Below are 19,362 nucleotides of genomic sequence, written 5' to 3' on the forward strand. Positions count from 1 at the left end.
GGGTTTCATTAAGAAAGGAATAGAAAACAAAATGGAGAATACTGTCGTGCCATTACACAAATCCATGATGCGACCACATCTTGAACACTGTATGCAGTTCTGGTCTCCACATCTCAAAAAAGGATGTTGTAGAATTAGAAAAGGTACAGAGAAAGCCAATCAAAATGATCAGGGGCCTGGAACAGTTGCTATACCAGGAGAGACTATAACTTCTAAGACCATTCATTTTGTGATTGGGGGGTGTATCCAGATGAGCACGGACATTTGTTTCCCTGGGGACACAAAGAAGCAGCACACCTTGTGCCACTGCTACTTGTCTCTAGGGAATGCCAGTGCCATGTGCGCTCTGACACATAGCAGGTTGCCCTGGTTGGGCAACTGTGCTGGCCCCAGCAGCCTTACTTGGGATCCTGGGGGCCTCCTGGGGTTGCAGCCATAGCAGGCAGCCTGGCCAGCACCTGGAGTTTGACTCTGGCTGACGAGGCTCTGGTTTTCAGTGGCACACGCTGCCACTAAGTACACTACCTGGCCTTTTTTCAGAGTGGGTTTTTTAACTCCAGGATCTCCTAGGGTCAACCCCCCCGCTTCCCCCACACTGCAAGGTAACAGAGGTAGGGAATGCCTGCATGTGCAGTGTATGGGGCAGTGCAGACAGGTCTGCAGCGCCACATACCACACCTCTGCACTCATCTGTCTGCAGCTGAGAAGGATAAATGGGGCATATGATAAAGGCCTATAAAATCATAGTTTCATAATTTCATAGTAGTTTGGGGTCAGAAGGGGCCTGAACGGATCATCTAGTCTGACCCACCGCCACTGGCAGGAGCACACGCTGGGATCACACAACCCCAGACAGATGTTCGTACAACCTCTTTTTGAATTTACCCAAAGTAGGAGCGAGGACCACTTCCCTAGGAAGTTGGTTCCAGATCCTAGCCACCCTAACAGTGAAATAGTGCCTCCTAATCTCCAACCTAAACCTATTCTCCAGCAGCTTCTGGCCCTTGTTCCTCCTCACCGCAGGTGCTGCTGGGGGGAATAGGGCCCTTCCTATTTGCTGCTGATCTCCCCTAACAAGTTTGTAGGCAGCCAACAAATTCTACCTCAGCCTCCACTTGCTGAGGCTGAACAGGTTCAGGTCCCTCAGCCTCACCTCACAGGGGACACACTACTTCAATTGGGGCCTGACCAATGTTGCGTAGAGGGGGAGTATCACCTCTCTGGACCGGCTTGAGATGCATCTTTGGATGCACGACAAGATGCGGTTGGCTTTGCTGGCTGCAGTCTGGCATTGGCGGCTCATGTTCATCTTGGAGTCAATAATGATTCCAAGATCCCTTTCCACCTCTGTGCTCACAAGGGGGGAGCTCCCCAGCTTGCATGTATGCTGTGGATTCCTTTTCCCCAGGTGCAGCACCCTGCATTTATCTACACTGAACCCCATCCTATTACCATCCGCCCACTTCTGTAGTCTGTCTAAATCTAATCGCAGCCTCGCTCTCCCTTCGAGTGTGCCTACCTCTCCCCACATCTTGGTGTCATTGGCAAACTTGGACAACGTGTTTTCCACCCCCTCATCCAAGTTGCTGATGAAGATGTTGAACAGTGTAGGCCCCAGGACTGAGCCCTGGGGGACCCCACTATTCACATCCCACCAGGTCGAGTATGACCCGTCCACCACCACTCTCTGGGTGCGCCCCCTCAGCCAATTTTTGACCCATCCAACTGTGTAGGCATCAATGCCACAGTTGCTCAATTTATTAATGAGAATGGGGTGAGAGACAATGTCAAAGGCCTTCTTAAAGTCCAGAAAGACTACGTCCATGGCGACACCATCATCCAGGGATTTAGTTACCTGGTCATAAAAGGCCATCAGGTTGGTCTGGCAGGACCTGGCTTTGATGAACACATGTTGATTTCCCCTGGGCATGATCTCCCCTGCTGGCCCCTCAGATGTGATCCTTGATAATTATTTCAAGGATTTTCCCCAAGACCGATGGTGAGGCTTATGGGCCTATAATTCCTGAGTCCTCCTGAATCATGAAGGGTATGGACCAAGTAAACCGAGAGGTATTGTTCGCCAAGTCCCAGAATACTAGAACTAGTGCGCACCCACTGAAATTAGCAGGAGACAAGTTTAAAGCTAATTAGAGAAAGTACTTTTTTATGCAACACTTAGTTAACTCATGGAATTCATTGCCACAGGATTGGTAGAGACAGATAGCATAGCCAGGCTAAAAAAGGGACCAGGCAGATTCACTGATGATAGCTCTATTAATACCTGTTGAACAGAACAGTTGGAGATATTTCCATTGGCATCTCCAGGGGCAGACAAAATACAGTCTGCAGGCCACATCCGGCCTGCAGGTGATTCTGTCTGGCCCGCGAGGTCCCTCCATAAATTGAATTATCACAGGCCCTAGCCCTCACTGCCCCTCTGAAAGCCAGTGCCTCCATACAGGAAGTCCAGCTCTGGCCACTAAGCAACCAGCCCCCAGCCCAGTCTGGCCAGGCCTGCTCCCATCCCTAAGGCAGGGGGTGCTAGAGACAAGAAGCTTCTGCCTGGCAGAGGTTTTTGCCTGGCACCCCTGTGGCTGTTTCCCAGCCCTCCCTGCCTGCAAGAGTGGAAATGCAGGTAAGGGCCCCACTGGGATAGAGGCCAGGGACTCCCACTGGGGAAAGGGGGCTGGGAGCGTGGGCAGCCATGTGCTATGGGACCTGGCTAAGCTGGCCCCCACACTGCAGGAGCACAGGAGCCGTCTGCTCTGGCTCTGGGTTGGACTGGCCCTGCATGCTGCCAAAGTGTGCAGCCAGGGACTTGGGCAGAAGCTGTGTACTATGGGACCTCCTCCAGACACACCACCCACCATACCCACACCCCATCACACACACCCAGTCACTTCCCAACCACACCCTCCCACAAATACCCCTCACCTCCCCAGCAACACAATATAAGTATATAAGGGGTGTACATCAGGATCTGGGGGAATGCCTGTTCACCAGAGCACCCCATGGACACAAGGCCAAACAGTCACAAACTCCTGCAAGACTGTTTCAGGCTGGACATAAAGAAGAACTTCTTTACTGTCCAAGCCCCCAAGGCCTGGAACAGACTCCCCCCAGAGGTGGTGCAAGCACCTACTCTGGATTCCTTAAAGAGATATTTGGACGTTTATCTTGCTAGAATCCTTTGACCCTAGGTGACTTCCTACCCCTGGTATAGGGGGCTAGACTCGATGATCTTCCAAGGTCCCTTCCAGTCCTACCATCTATGAAACCTATGAAATCTATGAAATATACAAGAATAAGACTGTATTTTGAGCTATTATGCAATTGCCTCTATATACACTATGCAAACACATCAATCAGGACAAAGATTTTTTTTAAATAAAATTAAAATATGGTATAGTAGATGTTTGATATCTTGTAGCATATGATTAGTTTCTTTTTTCCAGTTCCAAGATGGCAACCTCGCCCCCCCCCCTTCCCAAAAGGAGTACTTCTGGGGCAAGGGGAGGGACCTCAGGTGGCAAAGGTCAGGGGTTAGGAGCAGGACTTCCAGTCCCAAGGTGGCAAGCATGAGGCAGGGCACCTGTCAAGGTGTGAGGCTACCCTTGCAGTCCTCAACAGCTCACTAAAACTCATTAAGCAGCCCTCCAGCCAAAACAATTGTCCACCCCTGCTCTAAATCAGTAATGCTAGATACCATGGAAGGTAATGGATAGGGGATAGATCATTCTAGATCTATCTGATTTGATGCTCTCCTTTTAGCATCTATTTCTGCTACTGTCACAGACAGGCTAGACAGACCTCTGGTCTGACCCCATATGGCAATTCTTATGTTTTTCTGGAAGAATTTTCATTTTAAGAGAATTCATAGAAAATTATGTTATCTTTTAGAGCTGTATTACATGCTGCACTTCGAACTGCTCAAATATTGATCAGTGTTAGTGTTAGCTCGCATTTGAAACAGTCACACGTTCACGCTAGTATGGTCCTTGACAACTGAAAAGTAGGAATCCTCCCACCTCCCTGCCCCTCCCAAATCTGGGCTTTCCCCTGCCTCCCCAGCCACTGCCTTTTTCCCTATCCCCACCCACCCTGGGACTCCCTCCTTGCCCCTGAGATTCCCTCCGTGCTCTCCCCTGCCCCCCAGCCTTCACAGCTCACCCAGGCCCCCCATGTCCGCTGACTTACTTGTGATTACCCAGTCCAAAGAGTGGTAGCAACAGCAGTAGCAGCTGGACAACCAGGTTCCCCTTGCTGCCTGCTCCCCTGGGACTGTGCTGGCAGCCACAAGAAAGGGGACATGGGTGGGGGGATGTGGGGTGTTAGGAGGGCAGAGGACACTGGATCTGATCCAGGGGGGGATAGGGAGGGCAGCTCAATCAGGGGCATGTGGAAGCAATGGACCTAATATGGGCCAGTGGGAGGCAGGGGTGAATGGAGTGTTTATACCAATGTGTAGCCTAGAGTGGCCACAGGTTAGTGCAACACAAGCTGGGTAACAGAAATAAACCTGCCCTGAAGTGGCATAGCTAAGCTACCTAAAGGGTGCCTAAAACTAGTTTCAGGTGTTAATGTGTGGACAATCCAGGGGTAAAGAGTTCCAGGAGCTGCCCAAAATCACCATGTAACAAAGCCTTTAGTATGTAGAATAACTCACTTGATAGTAATACGAACGAGGGAGGCTTCCATTTGCAAACAGAACTTACATAAGTGCATGACAAGGAAACGTTCTTGTAACTGTTTAAGAGCACTTTGATTTACAGCTCTAGATAACAACCTCTTATGACCCAATTGAACGGAATAGCAAGTATGTGACCAAGCTCTATGTAACCTCAACTAAACATATTTCTTCATTTAAAAGAGTGGCAGTCTCAGAAATCTTCATTTGGTTTTTTAAATAGGACAAATTTTCCATGAATAATTTTGCAGAGGTGAACTTGAATTGGATTTACTTTTGCAAGGCTGTTTACCAAGAGCCACCTGCTAATAACATTTATTCACACCTAATGTGTTTTACTTAATGAGGGGTGTAGGTTGTAGCCGTGTTGGTCTAAGGACACAGGCAGAGAAGGTTCTTTGGGTGAATCTGATATCTTTTATTAGACCAAATTAAATAGTTGGAAAAAAATGTAAGCAAGCTTTCGGGTTTAAAAACCCTCCAATAATTTACTTAATGATCCTCTTACAGAGCCAGTAGGACTACGTGCAGTGTAAACAAGTACAATTCAGAATGAATTAAGGGGTCAGAGTCTACAATTCTGTACCACACAAATCAATTTTGTTTATAGGTTTAAAGTGCTTGAAATCAGTGTTTCATTTTAAAGTAGATTTCTATTGGTACAAAATGGACCGTTATAAAGAAAAATCACATGATAGAGTAGGGTGCCTGTACACATGCAGAGAGGCTGCTCCAATGTGCTGTAATTACAGTGTGTCAGAGCAGACTTGGATAATGAGGCCTGGCAAAGGATTAATCAAGTCTGCTAGTGTATCAATTAGCACGCTCCAGCCAGCCTCCACGTCTCATTTATCAGCATCTCCATGTTTTCAAAATCACTGTGAGGTCACTTTAACTAAAACTCGCTTGATAAACTTTAGTTGAAGTACCCCTGTCACAGTACTTTTGAAGCACAGGGACGTTGATACATGAGATGTTGTGGGCACTTTAATTAGAGAGGCTCTCAGAACCACTCTAACTAAAGCAGCTCCCCACTGCCCCTGGAGCACATGTAAAAACTCCCCTAGATAGCTGCATGGTGCTTGGTGGGCAGAAATAATCAGCAAAGCATAGACTGCACTGAAAGTGGCTGGCAGAGATTTGGCAATGCCAAATTCCCCTCCCCCTGAGCTCCAAGAGGTTTCTATATAGAAGCAAATCAAAATTTGTTTGGGAATTGAGAGATGCCAGCACACGTCGGCAAAAAAACCCCCTCCCGACAAAAAACCCTTCAAAAACCCAATGTCTCAAAAGTGAGTAGGATGCTTTCTGGAACTGGTAATCACTGGTAATCTGTGTTGCATTCCTCCTCCCTACCTATAAAAAGCCCATTTAGAAATTAGTCCCTGCACAGATCCACAGATATAAGCAATGTGATCAGACTTTTCAGGTAATCTTTTATAACTAAATCCTGCACTTTTTGCAGGAAATAGTTCTACAAACTTCTAACTCTGGTGGAGCTTCACTGCCTTTCTGCTGCCCCCGGCTGCCACCCCCAGAAAAAAGATGCACCATGGCCAGAAAGACTAGATATTCATTTCTATTAGAGAAAGGGCCACTCTGTAAATAACACCTGATGCAAACAGGAGTCTACACTTACAAAATTTGTGGAGGACAGTCACAGGAACCAGGAAAAAAATAGAGAGTTACCTACTCTATGAGCAGTCCACCCAGGTCTTTCCTGCCATGTCTTGATGTTACTTGTTATACAGAGTGTGGGAGGCTGCCCTGGTCTTATTACAATTACCACCCAGATTGTGGTCCTGGTCTTCTGAGCCAATTGCATGGCTCCATACCTCCTCTACACCAAACCCCATGCCTCGCAGATGACATCCTTACAGTTGTTCTACCAATTGCCAATGCCGCCCCTCTAGGGGCCTTCTGACCCCTTGGCTTCTCTCAGCCCCACTCCAGGCCCTCAGACCTCTCAGTCTCTCTGCATAGCCCCTTCCTGGGGTGCCAGATCCCTCAATGTCTCTTCTAGCCTTTGTCTGGGCTCTCAGACCCCTTGGTCACACACAAGCACTCCCTGGGCTACCAGGCCCCTTGGTCTTCCTCCTGGCCCCTTTCTAGGCTGCCAGCCCCTTTTGGTTCATCATCCTGGATCCTTTTAGTTCTTCCCTTTCCCAGCCACTCTCCAGGCCCTCAGATCCTTCTGGTCCTACACTATTCCTGGCCCTCACTAAGTTGCTAGACCTTTCCAGTCCCACTATGCTCACGGGGCCTCACTATATGCCTCAGGCCCTTTGCCAGGCCTCACTACCCAGGCCCTCAGACCTGTCTGACCCTGCATTCTATTCCCCCATCCCTTCACTGGACCCCACTCTATTCACCAACCCCTCATCGGGCCTCCGGACCCATGTGGTCCGTGTCTTCCCTGCCCCTCATTGGGCCTGTGGACCCACATGGTCCCCGTCTTCCCTGGCCTGTCCCTGGGCCCATGCGGGCCGGTCTTCTCTGGCTCATCGCTGAACCTCTGGACCCACATGGTCCCCGTCTTCCCTGGCTTGTTCACTGGGTCTTTGGACCTATATGGTCCCGGTCTTCCTTGCTAAGTGCTTTTCTGTTGGGGTACTCCTCTAGCTTTCCCCCTCCATGTGGTAACCCACAAGGCAGTAGGAGCCAAGGATTTCCAGCACCCCATCCTCACCTTTCCCTAGAGTGGCCCATACACAACATTTCATGCAGGCTATCCTGCCACAGGCAGACCCACCATGCTAACCAGCCCCAATAGAGTGCAGGTTCAGGTCTTGGTTAGGACCAGTCTTCAGACCTACCTAATCTTACTTGTCCCTCTCTGGGCTCCCCCTAGATGTCCTTACACCCCACCTGGGGGGCTAACCACCAGTTCCCCTGGCCCTGGCTCCATCTCTCATCTGAGTCCTCTATCTCTGGCCTCCAGTTCACTCTCAGACCCCTTTCCTTGATCCTCCTCCTCAGATGGCCTAGCACCAGCCATCATCATCCCAGCCTGCATGCCCCTTGACCCCTTCCTCTCAGCTGTGGCCACACAAGGACCTTTGGCCTCTCTTAGGCCCTGGCCCCACCTCAGGCCAGTTGAGAACTCGAGGCTCTCCCTGCTCTGGCAGTCTCTGCTGTGCTCTGTTTCACCCTTCAGCCCCTCCTGGGCCCTGGCCCTGCACAGGTCAGTTGAGATTCCCAGGGTCAGTCCTCCAGCTGTCAGCCCTCTCGTCTCTGTCAGTCTTCCCGCTCAGGCCCCTCCATAGATCACTTCCTCTCTCTGGGCTCACCCAGAGCCCTCCATAAGTCTTCCCTAAAATAGCCCCTTCCTTCTCTGGGCTCATCCAGACCACTCAATAGGCCCCTACACTTTGCCCCACTCACTGGGTTTACCCAGCCTCTTCACTAGGTCTCTCAAACACTCAGCCCCTCTCTCAGGGCTCACCTGGCCCCTCAATAGGCTCACAGACTCTCAGCCCCTCTCCTAGGGCTCCCCTGGCTACTCACTAGGCCTCAGGCACTCAGACCCCTGGACCCCTACACTGGGTCCCCAGGAACCTCCTCCATCCCCTTCGTTCCTACCCAAACCTCCAGATGTTATTCTCCTTGCTGGCATTCAGGAGTGGCAGCCTTCCTGCTGGGTGATGCTCCTATACCAGCTCCCAGGGTCCCTGTCTAAACCTAGCCCTCCTCCAATCAGGTGACTGCCTTGATCAGGCCTAGCCTCACCTGCTGGCCCCCTGGGTCAGCTGACTCCACAATTAGCCCTGGCCCCCACCTACAGGTGGCTCAGTTGCCTGACCTCTTAAAGTGGCAGGCACATCAAGTGCCCTGCCACAAACACCAAGTTGGCATGGGATGCAAATGTTTTGGAGGAGAGGATCAGAGTTGAAAATAATCATGGTATGCTGAATAAAATTCAATGAAGGGCAAAGTAATATTGAATGGATACAAATGGGGCACAGCCAGAAAGAAGGAGGTGGCAGTAATTAAGAGAGAAGATGTTGAGAGCCTGAACAAATTTTAGCTGTGGATAGATAGGAAAGGCTGTTTCTTAGAAACATGCCAAAAGAATCTGTGCTACTGTGTAGAAAGGAATTTAAGATTCACTGGAAAACAGAAAGAGAGAAATGAGGGGAAGGGGATAGGAGGGGAACAAAAGAATGCATATGACTTTGTAGCCTTGTGGAATTTTCTCCCAGGATTGTTTCTATATTTTATCCAATGACTTTTTAAATATATTATACAGCAACAGTCCTGGAAACAAGGACCTGAAATTCCCCAACTTACTAGGGACACCTATACACATGCAGTGAGGCTGCTCCGACATACTGTAATTACAGCGTGTCAGAGCAGACTCAATTAATCGAGTCTACTGGAACTTGGTAATTACTGTGCTCCGGCAGACTCCAGCAAGCTGCAAAATGGCAATGGGGATGCTTTAGTTAAAGCCCCCCTGCCGCCATTTTTCAGTGTGGGTACATTGATACAAGTGATGCTCTGGGCTCCCCCCTGAACTTCACTCCTGGAGCACATGTTTAAATGCCCTACAAGACCACAAGGTACCACCTCTCTCTTCAGACAGTTACAGGTGTCTCTAAGGAAGGAGAAATTGGGTTTGAACCTCCTCAGAAAAAGGAACACACCTTGGGTATAATATACAAAATGGTATAATACAACATGGTATTGTACAATAAGTGAGATTCCCTATCTGCAGCATTTTAAGAGAAAGCTACAGTTACAAATGTTATTTTGTGAGATGGCCAGTCCTCTTGGTGTGTTAGGCACACACTATGAACATCTACTTGATCATGCCCTTTGTGGTGTCCATTTGAGTCTCCATGTTAAGCACCTAAATCCTTTTTATTTAGTTCTAAATGCCTCCAAATTGATCAGATTTCTTGCATGGGCAGAGTTGGTTTATTTCAGGATATGGGCTCTCACAGGGAATTAGTTAACAGAAAGGTCCCCGATAGACATTCAAGTAAAGGTGCGATAGGATCTGACGTGGGATCCCAACAATTGCGCTTCCTGCCATGATGCACCTGATTGTCTGACAAGGGCTCTTGTCCACATGGTGTGCTCCCCGAGCTGGGAGTTCTGATCAGCTGAGAAGCCTTCCAGCCTCTGGAGCACAAAGGAGTCTCACAAAGCTCCCATGTACTCCAGAAGTTGGTCACAATGTTCAATTAAAGGCATGATAGGAACCAGTTACAAAATTATTACAAACAATATATCTAATAACTTTGTGGCTTATTCCTCATTTTATCGTGCTGTTAATTGATTGAAGGTATAACCAGGTCACTACTTAAGACACAGTTAACCAGTTAAGCACATCTTAAGTGTAATGTCTATCGGAAGCCAAAGAAACATGGGGGGAAGTACGGACAATCCTGCTGGTGGTTCTTGAGATGAACAGGTACTTAGCTAGCTTATTGTTGCTGGCAAACCTGGTCACCAGTTCATGTGGATGGATAACATCTTAATTATTGCAAGACAAATCTTCTCTATAAACCTCACAGGGAGTGACCTAGAAAAGTGGGATGTTCAAGGCTTTCAGTGACATGGTCATCTGAATATACACTAACTTGTTGTTCCTGATCTAAATTAAAAAGAAAACACATTCTGATTAGCTTGGAAAGTGACTGAGCAATTAGACAGTGGTGTTTTGCATTTTCTCTCTCTCTTTTTTCTCCAAAACATTCAAGAGAACATTAATACAAGTAAGCAAAATAACAAATCATGAAAAATTAGTAAAAGGGCTTGCAACAATTTTACAACAACTTATTTTACTCAAAATTATATATTCTCACTGGACTTAGATTGAAAATAGGGCATTATTAAAAGACTCATGGTTGATCTGATAAACTATATGATATAGGTTTTTGTAAAATCCGGCCTTCTCGGGTTTTACTGATTTATCAAATTAATCTTGCAGGATCTTCCTTTGGGTATAACAGTTTAAGAACCTTATTCATTACCTATCTGTATATCTATACTAACTACCTTATTTCCAATGAGTGTTTTTTAGAAAATTAACTCTTTCTGTTCTGTTATTGAAATGCCACTATTTCAATTTATCTACAAGAATTCAAGTGAATAAAACTAAAAATACATTTGCTTTTTATACCCCTTCTCTTTTAAGGGCATTTGTATACTAACCATGCCAATAAAATAGATTTCAGACTATACTCTTAGGATTGTGATGTTATTTTCACATAGAATCATAAGGAAAAAAAGAACTTGTTTGCATTTTCTGCATAATCAGAAAGATTCACAGGTTCAGCCTAATTTAGGCTAATATACATTTAGTTTTAGTCCCCTTCCTGTGACCTGAAGATAAATAAAAGTAGGCAATTTTGGCTTAGCTCAGGAATTTGAAAATGAACACGTGCACACACAATTTGATGCTTAGGAAAAGATAGGTTACAAATAAACCAAAAATTTTGGTTTAACCTACTGTGGTTACAAAATTAAAAGCCCAGAATAAAAAAAAAATGGCATGTTTTTTGTAACCATAAAAAGACTACCTACTAGTTTGTATTACAGGAGCTCTCAAGTGACCCAAGCTCCATGCTTTCATATCTTGGTGAAGTCAAAGCCTGCTGTGGGTCAGCCTTCATCTTACTGACCTTTCGATGCTCTTGAAGATTTGTTGCTGAGGAACATTTCTTATTGCACACTGAGCACATCAGTTTCTTCCTAGAATTTCCTAAAACAGAAACAAAATACCACAAACTTCTTAAAGAAATGCAAAGAAAGAACCCAGATGTTTCCACTGGATGCATGATTTTTCACGAGTCATTTGACCAACACAAGAATTTTACAGTTGTACCCCATCTTCAAGGTTCTGGTTTACAGAAATTCTCTGCAGGTATCTTGTAACTTATTTTTAATGAAAAATCAAACCTTAAAAAAGAACCTTACAGAACTGAAGTATCATCTAATAGTAAATTTGTATGAAGTGTACTAAATAACTGCTATTCAGAAGGCAAAAACAATTGTCATCCTCAAAAAACATACCATTAGAGCTTAAAAAGTCTGATTAATGATTGAAGTCTGTGAAGCAATGAAAAAGAGATCCCTATTGAGGCCAACACCAATATTTCCACTTAGGGGGCTCTGAAAGCTGCCAGTCTTCTACCTTATAGTAAAAAACAGCATGAAATTAATATTTTCCTAAATGAATAAGATTGGGAATTCGTATTAGCGCCACATCATAAATACAAATAAAATCTATCATATAAATTATAATCCAAGTTAAAGGTCAGAAACCACACACATTTTCTTTTCTTTTTACAATTGGTTTGAAAAGCGACAAAGCATTTAATTAGGTTACCTAAAATCTTCTACTTCTGTTGCCATGGTGTTAGGTTTGGAAAGGGGAAAATCCCTAACTGGATATCCTACTCGCCCATATTTGTGTACAGTCTCAGCAAATCCCTCTCTCCATGAATCAAGGTTGCAATCCTTGGGACCCAGCGTGGTTCAATAAAGCTGGATATTATGATCTCCATTCACCAGCTAGAGCCCACATCAGCTCACTCGCTGAAGCCACAAGGGAGTCTAAATCTGGTGCACATAATTTTGATTAAGGGGTGGTATGAATGGTATCAAATGATTGGTGATCCCATTCCAGTTTCAAATCCAAATGTATTGCACACATAAGCAATACTATTACTTAAGCAAAATCCAAAACTGTCTGTAAAGGTATTCTTATGCCAGCCTTCTGAACAATGCAGAATGACTCAGCTAGCTAGGCATCGTTGTGGCACTGGGGGGTCCCAGTTTTAACCGTGTTCTCCTCTGACTCGGTGACAACTTCCCAAACTTGGTCGTTTCCTTAGACTTTTATATCTTTTTACAGTCCTCTTCTGTATACTCTTTGTATGGTAATACTATAGATCCTCACCAATTAACTTTTACAGCAGTTATTTCCTCATCAATCTGTCAACCTCACCCTGTTTCTTTCTGAACTTACTTCTTCCCTACTGAGCTATCCTTGGGTTTTGTTTTGCCTGTCTTCCTACAGTCTACAGCTATCTACATCTTATTTGGCCTACAGCAGTGCTTTACACTACCTCCGTGCTCAGCTGCCTCTGTGTGCACTTTGCTTGTACCTTGTGGTGTCCGTCCAAGGAAAAAAACTTGGAATCAGTTATGCCAAGGCAGTTTTTCAGGCCACCACCATGGTTTCAAGTTTGTGGTAGTACTCAAACAGCTGTTCATTACAAGGGCCAATTATTACAAACCTGATTCTTTCTTTATAACCCGAGGCCTACACATGTGTTCTGGCATATATGTTCACATTACAATAAAAAAAAAGTAGCAAAGCTAAGCAGGAGGAAGCAAAAAATACTGTTCACCTGAAGTTTAATGAAGCCTGGTCAGAAGTTAACACATCAGACTACTTCCAGTTCAAGACTTTTCCAGCCATTCCAGTACCCCATCTCCCTATGCTCTTAGTTTCTTGAGCATGATATATTTATAATTATTTTTAATATTTAGTTTTCTTTTCTCTTCAAGTTATTGTTTTCATTTAATTTTAAAATAATTCAATATGATTTTCAACTGGACCTGATCTTAATTTGTCTTTCTTGAAAACTGTTAAATAAATAAAATTGATATAATATATGCCCCTCTCATTTATTTAATTATTCTAATTTTTTTAATAAGACTACATGCCCTGGCCAGCATAACAATTTACCATACTTCATGCAAAGAGAAAATAAGATAAAGATTTTTCAATTCAGAAACCTAACAAATTTAGATTCAAGTCCCAAAATTCAGGACTCCTCAAAATACCCTGGGAGTAGCTCCCTTTTATTCTACAAGACCATCATTTCTCACACCACCACTAGTACGCATGATGGTCATATATCATTGGGAAAGGTTAATGTCCCAAGTAATCAAAGTGCATACTCTTTAGGCTTTTACAGTATAAAATCAACACTAGGGTTTCCACTGAGAAACTTAATAGAAGCCAGTGTAGCTTGGGGAATACTGCCTTAATGTGCTTCCACTCTGCAACTTCACTTAGAACGGAGGCTGAAGACTTCAGTGCTAGCTTCCAGGTTACCTAAATGCAGTTCCATATTGAATATATAAATCTAATCTGGTGGTAACAAGGACCTGCATGATTGTGCCAAACTATACATACCAGAAGAAAAAAGTAGCACTTATCTTGGCAGAGTCATTTAGTATCTCATGTCCTCAAATATTTGTTAGCCATTGATTGCAAAGATTTGAGAAAACGAAAAGCCTCTCTCTCTCTCTGAATTACCAGTTTATGAGTCAAATTCTGGCTTATAGATATAGTCATGAAAAGTTAATCAATCAATAGTAAATTTACCTCTGAATCATGGTGTAGTTTAAGACTGCTGCCATGGTTGTGTGGTAGGTCTTTTGGTGACTTACAATGCATTTATAGCAAACTAGGCAGAACCTTCTGTCAAAACGCATAGGTAGCAATATGTTTGTGTTATATTCCACCAGAGTCAAATTCTTTTATTTGGGAATATCAAATATAGGATGTCCAGTGTCTAAACCAAACTGCAACTGAAGAGAGCTAGAGATTGAGGCATGACAACTTGGCAGCACCAGAAACCTTCTCATCAGTGCCAGTCTGTGCTACAGGTTTGGGGCCTATTGGCATAGCATGACTATTTCCAGACCAAACTGACATATATTGCCAGTTTATCCCAGCCCTCTCTCTCTCTCACCCTCATGACATGCTATTTATTGACTTTAATCTCTGGCTGATCTTAGTGTGTTCCTTTACACTTTTTCCCCTCATTCATCTTTTGGATTCCTTACCTCTTCCCTTTCTAATTTACTTGGTTGAATGTTCTACCTTTTCACTTCTCTCACCATTTCTATGTTTGTTATGCTTCCCTTATTCCTTAATCTACTCTGTTCTTACTCCCTTCTAGGTCCACCTCACTACTGTTCCCATTCCAGCAGACCTTAGCATAGTTTTCCTTCCTGTACAAGTCTCCTTTTTCCACCCCAGTGTCATAGGAGAGCCACTGGCACAGCTGTTTTAGCACTCTTGGTGCTCAGGTCAGGTCCCAGAGGACTGGAAAAAGGCCAATATAGTCCCTATTTTCAAGAAGGGGAGGAAGGAGGATCTGGGTAACTATAGACCAGTTAGTCTCACCTGTATCCTCAGGAAAACCTTTGAAAAAATTATTAAAGATAACATTTGTGGGAGTCCAGCAGGAAAAATAATGCTGAAGGGCAACCAGCATGGATTCATAACAGGCAGATCCTGCCTCACTAACCTTGTTTCTTTTTATGACCAGGTCACAAAATGTTTAGAGGCAGGAATCAAGGTAGATGTCATCTACTTGGATTTTAAGAAAGCTTTCGATAAGGTATCTTATTCTAGTCTCTCACACAAACTGAGCGGCTAGGATGTAGATGAATATACGGTCAGGTGGGTGGTAAATTGGCTTAGGGGTCGCACCCACAGAGTGGTGGTGGATGGGTCAGTATCAACCTGGAAAGATGTGGGCAGCAGAGTCGCAAAGGGCTCAGTCCTTGGACATGTACTGTTCAATGTCTTCATCAGTGACTTGTAGAAAGCACTCTTTCCAAATTCACAGATGATATCAAATTATGGGGTAAGGTTAACACACTAGAGGGTAGGGAACAAATCCAGGTGGATCTGAACAGGTTGGAAAAGTGGGAGGAACAGAAGAGGATGCAGTTCAACAAGGACAAGTGTCAGGTGCTGCACCTAGGGAGAAGGAATCACCAGAATGATTACAGGCTGTGGGAGGACCTTCTCAGCAGCACAGCAGCGGAAAGGGATCTCGGAGTCATTATTGACACCAAGATGAACATGAGTCATCAATGTGACAAAGTAAGCAGTAAAGCTAACTGCACTTTATCATGCATTAACAGGTGCATAACAAACAGGCCCAGGGAGGTGCTACTTCCCCTCTATGCAGCACTGGTCAGGCTGCAGTTGGAGTACTGCATCCAGTTTTGGGTGCCGCACTTCAAGAGGGATGTGGAAAATCTTGAAAGGGTTCAGAGGAGGGCCACTGGTATGGTTACAGGCCTGCAGACAAAGCTCTATGAATAGAGATTGAGGGACCTGTATCTCTTCAACCTCCGCAAGAGAAGGCTGAGAGGTGATCTTTTGGCCGCCTACAATTTCATCAGCCGGAGTGGGGGTGTCAGCAAGTAATAGGAAATGCTCTGTTTACCAGGGCATCCCTTGGAGTAACTAGGAACAATGGCCACAACCTGATGGAGAGCAGATTTAGGTTAAAAATCAAGAAGAACTTCTTTATGTTAAGGGTTGCCGGAATCTGAAATGGACTTCCCAGGGAGGTGGTGCTCTCCCCTACCTTGGGGGTCTTTAAGAGATGGCTAGGCATGCACCTGGCTGTGGTTGTCTGATGCCAGAGCTATTTGCTGCCCAGGGCAGGGGGTTGGACTTGATGATCTGCTAAGATCCCTTCTGACCCAAACATGTATTAATCTATGAAACCCCTCTATAGTTCTATGTCTGACGATCTTTTTCAAGACCAGTTCTTAGTCCATTTGCAGCTCCAGGATGCTGATTTCTTTGCTATAACCAGGAAAAGAGAGGGCTTTAATCTCCCTGGGTAAAGACTGAAGCAACTAGCAAGAAAAGCTGTAGAAGTGTGGTTGATGGAGAGGCTGCCATGCAACACACTTGCAAGAAAATTAATGAGAATGGTGGCTGATGGCTTTTGGGATGATTCCCCGGGCTGTGAAATAAAGAAAATGTCATCCAGGGCATAAAATTGGACCTGTGACAAAAACACCTGTAAACACTGGGGATTTACCCGATGTTCCTACATCCTTTATTCTTTGCATAGACTAAATCATAACCTACCCTATCCCCACTTGCTTTTTGATGGGAAGGAGAGAGAGAGATGAACAAGCCCTCCAGAGTGAATTTCAGCTTCCATCAACAACATACAATACAGAGGGGCAAATAGAAAGAAATTGTTACATAAATATGAAATTTACAATTATTTTCCAATTAATGTTGACTATAAAGGGACTATTTTACTATAACATATTGTTATCTAAATACTTATTAAGATAGATATATTTTAATCAGTGCATGAAAATATATAACTGCATGCTACTTAACATGGTTAAAGGACTTCAAATCTAAAATGGTCCAACAGCAGTATTTTACTAGACTATTAGATAAAACGTGGGGACTATACTGAACAAAACATGACTTAATCTTTCATATTTCAAGCTGCAAAACTAAAGTAAGTTTAGTCAAGATAAAACTAAAATAGTTAGTTAGAAAATAGAGACTGTATATATCTTATGCACATCACACAGATTTATGATTAAGGAGGAACATCTACAGAGCAGTATTATTTTTCAGGCCTTCTTTCTTACTTTATAATATTACTGCAATGCTGTTGTTAATGCTGACAGTAAAAATAGGCACAACATGCTGTGGAAAGAATATAGAAGTTAACAACAAGATCTAAACAGCACTGTGGAAGATTTAAATATAAATCAATTTACTCTCTCTTTTTTTTTTTTTTTTTTACCTCTTTCCATCATTGTTGATATGGAAATAGTCTATGAATTGCTCATGTGCACACAGCAAATTGTGAATATTTTACAGGTAAATGTGATTGAAAACCAGTCTGGACCCGTAACAGAGCAGAAGGTTGGCATGCAAAACAGGTTTATACCCATAGCAGAACAGAAGTTCAGCGCACAAACTGCTTTAAAAATGGTGGAGTTCAGTCTAAGACTTGCCCCCCCATATCCAAGGGCAAATGTGTATCCTGTCCACTACCAATCTAAACTATGCTCCTTACAGAAAACTGTGCAACTTAGATTGATTCCATCTCAGGTTTTTTGAATGTCTGTACCTAGTCATAGTTTTTATTTCTAAGGCATTTTCTCTACGTGACCTATTATTTTTAGCTATGTTCTGAATCCTTTCCATTTTTTCACTGTCTTTTTAGAATGTGGGCCCCAGAATGGGATACACTAATTGTAATGGTCTCACCAATTCCTTATAAGTCACCTTTCCATTCCTCCTTCCTAATATATTCAGGGACTAAATTTAACCCATTTAGCAGATGCACTATACTGGAAAGCCCCATTCAATTACTGATTCATTATGATCCCTAAATCATTTTCAGAGCCCCAGTTTTCAAGGATGCACCACCCTCCATGCAGGGGGCTTGTCCTACATTCTTTCTTCTAAAAAGTACTTGCATTTGGCTGTATCAAAAAAGCATTTTGTTTGAATTGATCCAGCTTACCAAGCAATCCAGGTCATTCTGTATGATTGCTTTGGCTTTAGCATTATTTAGCACTTCACTAATCTTTATGAAAGCCACATATTTTATCACCAGCAATTTCATTATTTAATTCTAGGTCAGCATAAGAAATCTGAATAATGTGTGGCTTAGAAACAATCCCTACAGAATCGCCTTTCAACACACACATTCTATGATTCTCATTTAACAGTTCCTTTTTGAGATTTGGGTGATTTTTAACCCATTTAATGTAGAATATTGTATAATGCTACTTTTTAAAGCATGGCACTATTTAGTACCATGCAGTACTAAATCAAACAAAAGTATATAACCTCTACAGGGCAACCTTAAGGCACAACCTTGCATTCATTTCCATCGCTAGAAATGTTTCTGGGAGGGGGAACAGTACAGGCATTCATCCTGCAACAGCCTCCTTTCCCCTGATCCTCATGCCTTCATAAGATCAGGGTGATCATGGTTTGGGGAAAGCATGGGGAGTATTGGCGGCTCCAGTCCTCCCATTTTTGGGAGGACTGAAGCACTTCCACAAATCCCCTACCTGCTCCTTAGACAGGGGACCATACTGGGAAGGGAGTGTAAGAGTGTTCACAAGACAGATTGTCCAAAGTGAGCCCTGGAAGATCTTCTCCCTGAAGGAGTTTGTTTCCCCAGGGAGAAACTGAGTGAATGCTTGTACATGTGTCATTTTTACTGGAAGAACCATGATTCTCCTATCAGAAATGTAATGCCTGTGCACAGCCTTCATCAACAAAACTTATAATGACTTTATAAATAAAATCAAGTACATCTGACAAAACCTGCTTTCCATAAGGCTGTGTTGACTGGTGTTGATTATCTTATCCTTTGATTCTTTACCATATGACTCCAGTATCAGTTTTCCATTATTACTATTTTCCCATTATTTTTCAATTTATTAGTTAAGTCAGAGTAATCAGCTGTTAATCACATGGGCCACCCCATTTGCTTTCTTTGGATATTGGCATAACATTAGCATTCTGCTGGTACTTTAGAATTTCCCTGTATTTATTAATTCCCCATAATTATTCAAACTTAACATCAGAAGGCAGGAAGTTATTAACTATGCTTGCTTTTTTAAAAACAAACTATCTTAGGTAGATCTTAGATGTACTTTTTGATGTAGAAGAACCAAAAAATCCTCATGTGATACAAATACATCATCCCACTTTTCCAAAAATAAAACAAAACAAACAAACAAAACCAAAGTGAACATGTCTGTCTTTTCTGCATCATCATGACCATCTCTATGTAATATGCCTATGTGCTTATAAGGATTCCCTGTGTTCCTGATATACTTAGCTATATCCACAGCCTCAAAACTGAGAAAGTTAAATTATTTTTATCTAAATC

At 43.7% G+C, this 19,362-nt stretch overlaps 1 protein-coding gene across 1 annotated transcript in view; it reads right to left on the reverse strand.

Annotated features, from left to right (window-relative positions):
- Positions 1-19,362, reverse strand: part of PRDM5 (PR/SET domain 5) — a 161,008-nt gene that overhangs the window by 82,701 nt on the left and 58,945 nt on the right. Inside the window, exon 8 of the mRNA XM_025199130.1 lies at positions 11,320-11,399. Coding sequence (XP_025054915.1) covers positions 11,320-11,399 — 80 coding nt within the window. The remainder of the gene's footprint in view (positions 1-11,319; positions 11,400-19,362) is intronic.

Source organism: Alligator sinensis, unplaced genomic scaffold, assembly GCF_000455745.1.
Source record: "Alligator sinensis unplaced genomic scaffold, ASM45574v1 scaffold544_1, whole genome shotgun sequence".
Taxonomy (NCBI): domain Eukaryota; kingdom Metazoa; phylum Chordata; order Crocodylia; family Alligatoridae; genus Alligator; species Alligator sinensis.